Source organism: Myiozetetes cayanensis, unplaced genomic scaffold (genome assembly GCF_022539395.1).
Source record: "Myiozetetes cayanensis isolate MyiCay16 unplaced genomic scaffold, myiCay2020 scf7, whole genome shotgun sequence".
In the NCBI taxonomy this organism is placed as follows: Eukaryota; Metazoa; Chordata; class Aves; order Passeriformes; family Tyrannidae; genus Myiozetetes; species Myiozetetes cayanensis.
Window position 1 is genome coordinate 41329441 of NW_026087964.1, and position 13561 is coordinate 41343001.

The window sequence follows — 13561 nt, forward strand, 5'->3', positions numbered from 1 at the left end:
TATTCATTAATTATGCAAGGTAAGAATTTTTTATTTGGAGAGGTAAGAATTATTATCTAAGAATCATATATATAATGGTACAGCTGTCAAAGTGGAAAGGTTAAGATGATGTAGTTGAAAACTCTGTGCTTTGCTTTTATACCACAGAGGTCCTTTCAATGAGAAAATAGACACTGCTTGATACTAAGTGAAGCATGCAGGATTATAGGGAGGACTTGCCTGTTTTGTTTTCAATAGTTGTTGGAAAACTTGGCACCCTTTAAATAACTCAAAGCTTTTTTTCTGCTTTCCTTTTTCTGAAGAAAAGGGGAGAGAATCCTTTCATTAGGTTCGGATGATAGTTAACCTGTCACATTTTAGAGCTTAAATATTTTTCTTTAAAAAGTTGTTAGTGAAAAGGCAAACCAACCATCTTCTGTATAACAGTTATTAATATAAATACTAAAAATAACATAATTATTTATATGAACATAGTAAGATCAGCCACAATACTGATCTCTTCCTACTGTGAATTGTTGCCTCCCATGATATATTTCAAGGAATGTAAATGATTTTATTCAAAATTGTGTCCACTCAGTTGATGAAAACATAACAACGCATAATTAAAAATAAGGAGTAATTTTTGTAGTTTTGCTGTTAGTCTTCACTTTCAGGGAGCTAAGAGATATGAACAGGATTCTTGATACATAGACCTGAGCTCCCCACTTCTGCAGTAACACTGTACTGGTGTGTTAACAACTTGTCAGTTGGGATATGGTGTTGAGGAAAAGGACTCTGTATTATTATTTTTTTAATACAGCTTTCTTATTACTGTATGATGGAGGCTTTCAACCATTTCCACATGAGTCACTTTCGCATTTCCCTCTTATCTCTACCCCATCTTTGCCACAGCATCTCACAGTAATTCACATTTTCTTACGTGTGAAATTTTTTAAGGTAAAAACATAACTTCTGTAAGACACTATTCACTGATGATTTGCTGTGATATTTTCCTTCTTTTTGAAACAGGGAAAAGGCAGGTGTGTTTTGAAACACTTCAAATACAAGAATTAAGGTGATGAATTACTTACAGACAGATGTTTACAGAAAAAAAATTCCCTGGTTTCCTCTTCCTATTATGTGTTGATTGCCTTAATTAGGACATCAGGTCTCTAATAATACATTTTATAGCATGGTTCTTTGTGCTAGAGCATTAAAAACTGCTACAGCTTCAACTCAGATTATCCCCTCTTTTAGCCAGAGCAGTCCTTGTTTTCAGAATGCACAAAGAGTGAAGAAAAGGCCTTTGGCTTAAAGCATTAAGACTTGATGCTCCTCTTGCTATTGCCAAGAGAATCTGTTGAATCCATTTGAGCTGTAATACATCCAGGTTCTGTGTTTGTGCGTGTTTGAACTGTGCAGGTGGTTGTGTTGCTCATGGGAACGGGATGAATCTGTGTGTGCCCCACCTGTACACAGCAATGAAGTGTATTGCACCTTTTGCAGCTTTTCCCACTCTACCACAGTCACTGTCTGTGAGGGTTAAGTGAACCTATTTCAAAGAGGTTGGGCTTTTACAGCAGTGACTGCAAAGAGTTTTGTTCAGCTGCACACTCATACAATACAATGTTATTTGTTTCTGAATAAAGAATTGGCATGAAAAGTTAATGTTCTGTGATGATGTTCAACGTGCAGAAATGGACATCATGTGGAAACTCTATGTAAAAAATAAATTTAAAGAGAAGAAATAATAGATCCATAAAATGAAATAATTTATTTTTACACTAACAGGACTAAACCCTTTTGAACAGAAAATATTGTCTTTAGTTTATCAGTTGAGTTTTAAAGAGGATTTGGACATCTGCAGATGGAAATCTATATGTGAATGTAGCTGAAGAACAGATGAATGCAATCTGAATGCTGGACTCTCATTTTCTTAGTGATATAAAAGATCTTGATGTGTATAGAATAATTAGACGTGATCATACATACTTGATCTTTAGACTTTGGTAAAATATGTGACCACTTGTAGCTCAGACTGTTTCGTCTAAACTCTTGCTCATAAAGGGTCTGTTTATTTCTCCTCTACCTCTGATGTCCTTACCATGCCACTTAGCTTAAGTGTTGCTAAATAGGTGTAAATTCTTGTAGCATTTACTCATTTTCTAAAATACTTTTTTTGCATTCTTGTTCTCTAGTGGATGTTACGTGCTATTTCATATTTAATCTTATATTAAATACTTCATATATATGTGCCAGAAGAGGTAGGATTACAGGTCCTCCATACCCCTTTGTCTTTTGTGCTCAGAATTAAAACGAGGTTTTCTTTTTAATGGCTTCCCTGTGTTTGTCCCCGTGACTGATAGCAAGGGACATGGCTCTGTCATGCCCTCACCACCCATGTATCATCAGCTGTTATCTTTCTTCCAAATCTGTTCATTTTCTATGGGGAATGGATCAGATCAGAGCAGAACAGAGCTAAGTGTCTGAGACTGTAGAGTAGCACTACAGGCCAACAGAAACTGGGAGACTGAGGCCTGGGATTAAAGAAGAGGTGTTCAGAGGCAATCCTAGGAGGAAGAAGTAAGTTTGCATAATGAAATAGCAAGAGAAAGGGTAAGGTCTGTTGAAATAGCATTGAAGGGTTGATCGAAGCAGGTGAACAGGTGGGAGAGACATCTTACAGTAAACTGTGTGTGGTGGGAAATCTGCAAGTGTCTTTGTTCAGAAACATATTTAGGAGGAGAGGTCAGGACACCAGGACTTTAAGAAAAGCTTGAGAAAGTAGATGCAAAGTGTGGGGCTGGATTTCAATAGGGAGGGGGATAATTAAAGCTGGCCACAAAAGAAGATTAGACACAACTGGACTTAAATAAATTTACATGGGAAACTTCAATTGTGGTTTAAAAAAATTTAATGAATACTAAATCTATTTTTTGTGTGCTGTCAAATTTATGTTTGACATAAATAAGTAATTAGAGGAACACTTTCTTTTAGAGTTGTTTGCTTTGACCACTTTGCACTGAATAAACAACATGAATTAATTGTTGAAGTATCTTGAGACAGTGAAAAAAGGAGCAGGATGATTTCTAATACAACAAAAAAGTTGCATATACTGCTCTATGAAGTGTTGGCAGAGCTTCACTGGGAGGTTAACAGTGAAGCAGAAGCAGAGAATCTTTTTAGCTGCTATTTTGTTCTGGAGCTTGGAACCAAGTAGTTTATAATTTTTTTAAAACAGCACATGTGCTTGTAGAATGACATCATTGTTAATAATGTATTTTATTTTGAAAGTTATTGAAAGAAAAGTTATTGAAAGTTTTTAAAGCTGTATTTCAGTCTTGTTCTAATCAGCATTTTTTTTATTTCTCATGAGGGCCAAGCTTTAGGTTACCAATGCACCAGTGTCTGTCTTAGGCATAGTATTCTTATAAGGACCTTACTTTTTTTTTGTTCCAGAAGGTGGATAGGTAGATTGGGATGTTGAAATGAAATGACGGGAGATCCTTTGTTTGGTGGCATGTTCCTTTTTTACTTTCTTTTACCTCAGTTCAGTATTACTCAGTTAAATATCCTGGTAAAAGATGAGGTATATTAACAAGTTAGGATTTAATCAAGTATCTATAGAAGTTTTTGTGTTAGTCCAAGTGTCTTTGTCCACTAAATCTATAATCTCAAAAGATTTGTTCTAGGAGCGTCCACTGCCCATAAAACATGTTGTGGCTGTAACTATTCTGTCTTTTCAATAATTGCTGTTGTGATCAGTACTAGCACGATTTAGATGAAGCATTCTGGTTAAACAGCATTTAATATTAGTATAGGTGTGGGGTGCATTCAGTGTTCAGCAGAGGTGGGAGATGCATTCATCAGCTCTTGAGTTAGCAGTTCGACTAGTCTGGAGACTTGCCTTTTGCTTTCCCCTACAATTGGCTGCAAGTGTTAAGAAGCTTACTTGGGAATTGCCAAGTTAGACTCATTGACCAAGTTTATTGAGTTTTGCATGTTTACGCAAAGCCTTACCACTGCACTGCAATGTTTAAGTGTCCGTCTAAAAAAATTTCTTTGAGGTCTGAGGCAGGTAGGAAAAACAACAGCCTTCCTCAGTGGATCTGCTGGGGATTTAGCCGATTTGAGTCATTTTGGTCTCTGACCACGTAAATGAAGGAGGCACTGTGGCTGAAAACACAGCGTTTCAGTTCTCTGGAAGTTAATTTGTAAATACACTTCTTCCTGCAGAATAATAATAATCCTGTCTTATTCCTTATTTACCTTATATATGGAAATGATTGTATCTTGTGTATTAGCTGACAGTAGTTAATTCTGAAAGCACTTACATGACAGAAGGCAGCTTTAATGTTTCAAATCTCTCAGATAATGTGCATCCATCTGTTCTTTAGTAAATGCATCACCTCTCTGCATACTGATGATTTCTGATGTAGCACTGCTTGTAATTAAATTTTGATAATGTATTTTTACAGGTTTCTTGAAAAACCAAGTTAATTCATGCAAATGCAGAGTAAATGGAAACCACTTATGACTGAAGCTGATTTCATGAATTGATGGTCACTCAAAAATGTTGGAATAATTAAAAATGTATAATAGTACTAGGGTATGTTCATTTTTTTAATTGACTGGAATTTCATTTGGATATAACAGTAACAACAGTGATATTTTTGTCACTCAAACCTTTAGCAGATTCTTGCATTTGATTACTTAAGTGTTTCAGTGCTGACCTTTTATGTTTGTTGCTTTTAAATTGAAAGTATGTATTAAATTATTGAAACAAATACAGCATTTGCAGTTTTATCAAGTACATCCTAAACCAATAATTGATGCATATATAATACTGCTGATACCGAAAAAATGCAATTAAAACTTTTAAGCTTCATTCATGGCTACTTAGAGAATCATTTGTGGTAGAAGCTAAAATCGCTAGATTGTGACAGTGTAAGCCTCTTGTTCAATCTCTTTTTTTTTTTTACTTTTTAATTGCTGATTTTTATATTTAATGCTTCAGAATTTCCAAGACTTCTCTCTTTTCATGAGAAAAGAAGATTGTAGTGTTGTCTTGTTCATGATGCTTAAACTATGCTGCAAGTCTGATAAATAGGTTGTATTAATGTCGGATTATATATGCAACTGAATTTGACATTTGACGAAATGTTGTTATTAAACATGACTCCAATATGCTACGTTTTTCAGGCTTTGGGGAAAAATGTTAAGTGAAAACATTTCTCTTACAGCACACTCTTTGTGGCATCTTTCTCAAGTGCTACTTACTGCATATAGAAAATTAAACACATTCACTTTAGATGCCTCTTGAACATAAGAATAGAGACATTAGCTTTTGGTTTGGTTCATGTGTCCTAAGTGTCCTAGTGCTTTTTTTGCAATGGTGAAAACAAGATTCAGCACATTCCATTGAATGTGTGGAGCTTAATTGTCTTTTAGTATTAGCTTCTCATTCATAAATTGGAGCTAATCGCTAATGGATGCTTTCTTTGGACACGATATTTCAGCTTTTGACCTTATAAGGTTTTATTTGGGGGAATCGTCATCTGGGTAGATATGTGGATACTTGAGAACTGTGTCTTCGGGTTGTAAGTAATGTTTCCCTGAGGAAGACAGGTGCAGAGAGGTACAGAATTCCATCTATGAATCCTCCTCAGAGCAAGACTTGAAAAACATCTGTAAATATGTTTCTGTGGCTTTTGTAGTACAACACACTGAAAATTTCCGTAGAGCTCTGGTTTCTGATAATTTCTTCCCTACTTACCAGTAAAGTGAATGTTTATAGAACTGTCATGGAGAAAAGTTGGCTCCACACACGATGACAAAGCTGCTTGTGTTCTCTTTGTGCACTTTTTCATGTACAGCCTATGTGCATACAGTGAATCTAATTACTTGTTGAGTTCATGTCCAATTTCACCTACTCAGCACATTGCTTGAGTCTAGGGAAACTGCAGTCTGGATGCACCAGCCTTAAAGGCTATGTATGTATAGCTGGAAATCTTACACTAAATTTAAGAACCAATTAGACTGTGTTATATCCCTCTGTTCTTACATATTGCTTGGATGGACATGTGTAGCTGAGTGTGTGGATAATTTGGAAATCGCATCAGTATTTTTCAGTTTCTATTAATATGCACCTAAATTTGGCCTCTTTGTAACTTCTCAGAGTCTCATTTAACACTTATTGTAGCTTCTTAGAGTTTTACTGCTAACAGTGATTTTTTTTTTCCAGGTGAGGTATGTGCCAATTCTGGGCCACATGGGCTGCTTAGTGATGTCTGCTTTTGACCACTGGGCATCTCTGTGGCCAGCTTAAGAATTGGCAGTGATAAGGCTGTATTCTTTAACTGGTGTTCTCTTTTTTATTTATCTGAGAGAAAATTAGAGTGGCAAGAAATTAAACTTTCAATTATACCTGAAAATATGCCTGCTCTTAATGCATAAGCCCAAAAACAGTTAACTTGTGGATAATACATAAAGTCTGTAATCAAATGAGAAGGAAAATAAATGCCATTGGAAATTATCTGTGTCCAATTAGGAAGTAATTTCACATACTTGGATCTTCTGTTAGCATGAGTGCTAATGGTTCTCGTAGTTTCTCTAGGAGGGTAAGTAGTTCCTCTGAATTTTGCAGAATCTGGTACTTACAGAGACCATGATTAGACTGTTACACAGAAGAAATAAGTCTCTTGCTAGAAAGTTGCCTGTAGTTTGTTTGGGTTTTTCTAGTTGCGTGTCAAGTATAAATTATTCCTTGCTTCCTGGAATTTGAAGTTGTCAGGAATAATACAATGAAATAGATTTTTACTTCTTTATGTAATTAAAAAAACCTAACTTTTGTAATTTTCTACTTTTTCTTTATCTCCTTAGAATGTGAAAGCATTTGCATCTTCAGATAGCCTAGCCAAGGTCCAAGAAGTAGCAAGCTGGCTTTTGGAAATGAATCAGGAACTGCTCTCTGTGGGCAGCAAGAGGCGACGAACTGGTGGACCTCTTCGAGGTAATGCTTCCTCAAGCCAAGTAGATGAGGAGCAGATGAATCGGGTCGTAGAAGAGGAGGAGCAGCAGCAAAGACGACAACAAGAGGAGCAGCACATTGGGAGGAATGGGGAGATAGGAGAAGAACCTGGATTTGATGACAGGCATGAGTCTCAGCAGGAACAGTTAGAAGAAAATAATAACAGACTTATTACAGTGGATGAAGAATCCACTTGTAATCAAGAGGAAGATGATGATGAACATGCTGGTGATCAAGAGGAGGAGGCGGAAGAGGAGGAGGAAATGGATCAGGAGAGTGATGATTTTGATCAGTCTGATGACAGCAGTAGAGAAGATGAACACGCGAACAGTAACAGTGTCACAAATTCCAACAGCCTCATGGACTTGCCCATTCACCAGTCATCGCCATTCTACATGAAGACAAAGGTGAGAAGCTACATTTTTTTGTGTTCTTCATCCTCATTAAGTTCAGATTTTGGATAAAAAAAATTGCATATTTAACATAAATTAAAGTTTTACAATGAAATAAAGATTTTACTTCCTAAAGAGATTATGATGAAGAATTTATGCAGTCCACAAAAACAATGCTGTTTTAACTGTTAGTAATCAAATTATTTTTGCATACATCTGACATGAGTAAATACCCCTGTGCATTTTAAGGAATAGAACTCTTGATGGCTATATTCAGAAGACCACAGTGTTTCATTATAAATACTTTAATATAAGACCCTCCTGGCATTTTTTATGGTATTTTCCTTCTCCAAGCAGGCAAGAAGGAAGGTAAGAAATACATATGAGGCATTCTGTGAGAAGATCTGGTTCATTTAGATAAAAACACTGTAATGGAAAAAAAAGGTTGGAAAACCATGAAACAGGAAGTTTTTCCTTCCGACCAGGTTTTAGTGAGTTTGTGGACAAAATACAGGGTAGAGAAAGTGTGTTAGGGAGTTATGAAGTTACATAATGTCTGCTTGTGAGGACCTTGTAAGTTGAGTGTTGATTGTTGAAGACTTGTGATTTGCAATAAGAATCTGGAAATTAACTTTCGTATTTTTATTTCTACTTACATAATCTAACATTTTATGTTACAGTAAAAGGTTTTGGTGTACTGGCTGCAGTGTACATTAGTAGTTCGCTATATTTTCCAAATTCTCTAGGAAGGAGGAATTCCATTAACTCAGCAGCAGCAAAACCTGAAAGAATAATGAAAGCAGTGATACATACTAATAAGAAAGAAGAGCAGGCCAGTGTGCTTTTGGAAGAATGTTGTTCCCAAGCCTATGTACTAATTTCTTTTGTTTAATCATTAATTGGTAATAGAACACCTAGCTTCCTCTCACCATTCCAAAAACAAAACCCCCTCAAATTTTTAAATTTTACTTTAAAAAAAAAAAATTAAAACCTGATGGAAAACAAAACAAAATAACAAAAAAAAAGTCAGTTAATATAAATTAACAGATTGAGTATGAGCATAACCATACAGAGATGGATAATCAGAGTTGAAGATGCACCTGAACAGGTAAAGAGGTTGAACATTTTGCAGCAATATGTTTTTTGTTAATAGCATTAGTATACAATTCACTTGAATGTTTAAAGTACCAAAGCTAGCATCTTTGATTTTTGAAAAGTCATCACGTTTTCACATGGGTTTTTAATAAATTATATAATTTTATATCTATAATTCTACCCTTCAAGGTATTGAAGTATATTCTCTCTAATTTGGAAATACTGCCATATTTCATTATCATTGAATTGGCTTTTTATGACTGAAATTATTGTTTTTATTTCAATGTGTTGGTTTTCTTGGACTTAGTATGACTTATTGAGTATCATATAATATAACAACTTGCATCCAGTATGGACAATATTTAATGTAGGAAATTCTCACACGCAAAAATTTATTTTTAAGTCTCTGAATTGGAAACTTTTTGAAGTGCTTTGTAAATAACTGCACTCAAATTACATACAGACAGAGCAGCATAATTTTCGGTCACGGTCAGTCCTGAAGCTTTTTTTATTTTCTTCAATGATGAATGCAGGTTTTTTCTTTCTTTTTTAATGCATATTTGACAGAAACCGAAACAAGCTGGTATAGCCTGAAGGAAGCCCTCTGAAAGATATTTGTACAAATGCACAATTTCTATATGGCTTGGTTACACATTAAGACTGATAATGCAACATTAATGTTGCCAATTCATTAATAAATTGACATTTAACCACAGGAACACATTCTGTGTTAAGAAATCTTATGGAAATATATCTGTGCTAGCATGAATCAATTACCAGAGTAAAAATAAACATGACTAATCTGCTACTTTTGAGAAGAAAAAGGAGTGTTGGTAGACTCATCAGCTGTATTTACAAGTGATTTCTGGTTCTACCTGTTGAAGATTAGACTCATTCTAGGAGATTCAAACCTGGTAGACTTATTTTTAGCGTTTCAGATATGTTTCTCATTGTATGTATTCTCTAGTACGTTCTTCTAACTCTGGCTGAATTACCTTGCTGTGTGCTGTACTCTATGAAACTTGCTCTGTGTCACCACTGTCTGCGGTGATGGCTGAACCCCCTACTTGATGTTTGTGTGTCAGATGTAAACCTGGCTCCCCAGAAGCTTGCATTCCTAATACAGCAGAGTTTGGTCTGCTTGTATACATGAGGAACACACTTTCACCACTGCCCAATACCAAGAGATACGAAAAGAGACTCAACAAAATAGCAACTGCTACTGCCATAGGTGTAATTGTGCATCTCCTCTTAACTTTTGGATATCTTTGTTCTTCTTCCTTGTACTTTTTATTCCTTTCCTTGTAAACTACTGAGTAAAGTTTCTCTCTAATCTGACTTTTTTTTTTCTTTTGCTTGTTGGCCTGCAGAATCCTGTGTGGTTAAGGAAGGAAATGTTCGTTTCCTGCATAACACCACAATGTACCCTTCTTGAGTTTGCTGCCTGTCACCTGGGCTTCCACTTGGCAGCAGCAAGCTCTCTGTGTTTTACCTGATAAACTTAATCAGAGGCATAAGCCCCATGTATGTATATAAAAACATGTTTTATACATACGTTTTCTGTAATGTTTATATAGTATATATAAAACTATAAAAAAATATTTTCCTCATAGTACCTCTCTGTGCAAATAACTGAGATAATTGCTGCCATCATGTTGTGAAAATGTTATGACAAGGGCAAGTGCACTTGAAATGAGAAGGCCAGTGGTTCATGAGAGTCTTCATTGCATTCACCAGCAACACCCAGGAACCCAGATGGATCCTTGTGCTTATCAGTTATGATTTCCTGCATAAAATGTTAGGCTGCTCTGTATTGATTTATATTTTTAGAAAATGTCACTGTTTGAAAACAGGAAACAGTCCAGCAAGGCAAATCTATCTCATGCCTAGGTTAATTGTTCGTTTGTTATCGTCAGTGTTTAAATTTCTGCACCATTACTCTGCTCTGCTTTCTTCTTGTCTTCTGGCATTTTCGACAATGTTATTATTTTCATGTTGTATCGAAGAGCTGTTTAACAAATGTGGGCTTTTTTCCCTGCATACATAAAGCAATCAAGGTTTTCCCTGAAAGGTCTCTTAAATGTAATAAGAAGGACACTGTGTCCATTGGGCATATTTTTTCTATTTCTTGTTCCTGTTATGATTCCTGTTTGTTCATGAACACTCTGACTGGGGAACACTCATCTTGAATTGTAGATATCTTTGTATCTTGATCAACAATCTGGGTGAGGGATCGAGTGCACCCTCAGTCAGTTTGCAGATGACACCAAGCTGAGTGGGAGTGTTGATCTGCTGGAGGGCAGGAAGGCTCCACAGAGGGATTTGGACAAGCTGGGTCCATGGGCTGAGGCCAGTTGTATGAAGTTCAACAAGGCCAAGTGCTGGATCCTGCTCTTGGTTCACATCAACTACATACAGTGCCACAGGCTGAGGGCAGAGTGGCTGGAAAGCTGCTCAGTGGAAAAGGACCTGGAGGTGCTGCTTGCCAGCAGCTGAACACGAGCCAGCAGTGTGCCCAGGTGGCCAAGAAGGCCAATGCCATCCTGGACTGTATCAGCAACAGTGTGGCCAGCAGGACAAGGGCAGTGATTGCCACTCTGTATTTGGCATGGGTGAGGCTGCACCTCACATCCTGTGTTCAGTTTTGGGTCTCTCATTACAAGAAAGACATTGAGGTGCTGGAGTGTGTCCAGAGAAGGGCAACGAAGCTGGTGAAGGGTCTGGAGCACAAGTCTTACGAGGAGTGGCTGAGGGAGCTGGGGGTGTTTAGCCTGAAGAAAAAGGAGGCTCAGGGAGGACCTCATTGCTATCTATGAGTTCCTGAAAGAAGGCAGTAGTCTGATGCAGGTTGGTCTCTTCCCCCTGGTAACAAGTGACAGTAGGAGAGGCAATGGCCTCAAGTTGCACTAGGGGAGGTTTAGATTAGATATTAAGAAACATTTCTTCTGGGAAAGGGTTGTCAAACACTGGAATTGACTCCCCAGGAAAGTGGTTGAGTTACTCTCCCTGGATGTACTACTTAGGGTCATGGTTTAGTGTTGGACTTGATGTTAGAGGTCTTTTCCAACCTAAAGGATTCTGTGATATCAGAACTGAGATTAAAACTCAGTGGCAACTATGCCAATAGTTAAACTTTGTTTATGCAATACATTTACCCATTTATATATCACATTATTCCATGCATTGAGATTTCATGTTTGACTGATTTGTCTTAACGTGATGCAAGCCTTTTTCAGAGAGCTTTCTGTTCTGTAAGGTTCACCTGTGTTCTTTGTACGGACTGTATTAAACTGATCAGAGTTTTCTCAGTCTCAGATCCTTTATTGTTTGTTAATTTTTACTCCAGTTGGTCTGTGCTCTATCAAATGATGTCATATAATTTTTAAAAATATTAAATAACACAAGAGGGCAAAGTATATATGTACAGGAGTCTTACGAAAACATGTTCTTGATGCTGGTTCTTCACTGATTGTGTTGTATTTGTAGCATCCATTTCCAGTGCTCTGTGATGACTTTGTATTAATTGAGTTCTGTTGGGTAACCATAACAGAAGCAAACAAAGCACAGTGCCTGATATTTCATAGCAACTGCACTTAAATGCTTTCATCCCTTTATACATGTGGGATGCAAGGACAAGAATGTATGACTGGTAGTTGCTGTCACTGTGAAATAGCTCACACTCCTGCTCATTTTAGATTTGTTTGTCTACCTGTGTTCAACTCTTGAAATTGTGGTATTAGCAGATATATTTTATGTTTATCGAAATTGGTATTTATGACATAGGTGATAATCATCATGATTTTGTGGAAAAAATTTCATCAATGCTGTTAACCCTATTTTATGTCAAACAGTGCATTATTTTCTCTTGGATTGACTCCTGGGTTTCAGTCCAGGGTTGTCCAGATTGTACTCTGTTTCCTTTTCTAAGATCTTTTTTCTATAAACCATGAGGTTTATTTGAGATTTGTGAAATATTTTGATCTAATTCATAAAAATATTTGTCACTACATATATATAATCTTCAGATTGCTTCAATTTTTGTACCTTTTTGTTTGCTTAACTACTCCTGTAACTACCAGTTTTGTAGTTCTTAAATATTAATGACTTCAATATACCTAAATATTTTGGTTTTAATTGAGGTTTTCAGTTCCCATCAAGATCAGTTGTTTTTCTTGAACTGCTGCAAACTTTTCTTATTTAGAGGAGTACTGGCTTCTTGATTGTCTTAGAATGTGTTTCTAAACAATAAAATAATTTCCTGGTTCATTCAACTTTGGTTTGGGTTTGACATATTTTGTGGAAGGGGGAAAAAAAAGTTATGATCACTTGTACCCAAGCTCCCATGAATTTAGCTTTATTCTACTAGTTTTTGTCTTCCGAAATTCAACATTACATAACACTTTTAATGTTAAATATGTCTAATGTTGAAACCACCTCAGTCAGCAAATAACCACTTCAAAAAAAAAAAAATTTAGACCCATGAATTCATGGGAAGTGTTAGCTGCATTATTTTCAGCAAATATCGTCACAGATTTCAATGGTTAGGCAAAGTAGCTACTTAATATCAGACTAGAAGGTGTGAAATGTCTTATATAAGGACCTGAATTTTAAAATCGAAGTCACTAGGTGGAGCAGGAATATTGTTGGCTGGTGCATAGCTATTTTTCTTGTTCAGGGTTTCAGGAAGCACATGTCTCTTCTGCTTGTCTGGAGGAATGTCTGAAGGAGTGTTTGAACCTGTTTATGGGGGATGCTTAATCCTTCTGGACAACAGGCACTGTTCAGTTAGAGTCTTTGCAACAACCCCTTATTACGTAAACATTTATTTGCTATTCTTCCATTGAAGCTATTGTAAAACTTAACATTTCACATTCATATACCCTAATTTGCTATTTCTGTGTTAACTGTTTGGATTCTGATGGTGGCTTCTCATAAGGGGTCAGGTATTCTGCATGCAGAGCAATCCAATAACTTCACAAGTTAGTGTCCTCTTCAGATGCAGGTTTGCTTGTTGCACAACTGTGGGCTGTGATGGGGATTGTTTTATTGGTTATTAGGTCTTCCA

The 13561-nt window shown here is 36.5% G+C and overlaps 1 protein-coding gene across 2 annotated transcripts in view; it reads left to right on the forward strand.

Moving 5' to 3' along the window:
* Positions 1–13561, forward strand: part of FBXW7 (F-box and WD repeat domain containing 7) — a 182070-nt gene that overhangs the window by 71458 nt on the left and 97051 nt on the right. Inside the window, exons 2-3 of one of the 2 annotated variants that reach the window (XM_050338046.1) lie at positions 6862–7416; positions 9867–13037. In XM_050338046.1, the coding sequence (XP_050194003.1) occupies positions 6862–7416; positions 9867–9992 (681 nt within the window). In that variant the 3' untranslated portion in view covers positions 9993–13037. Of the gene's footprint in view, positions 1–6861; positions 7417–9866; positions 13038–13561 lie in introns of those variants that run through there. The other variant, XM_050338044.1, reaches the window with a different exon arrangement.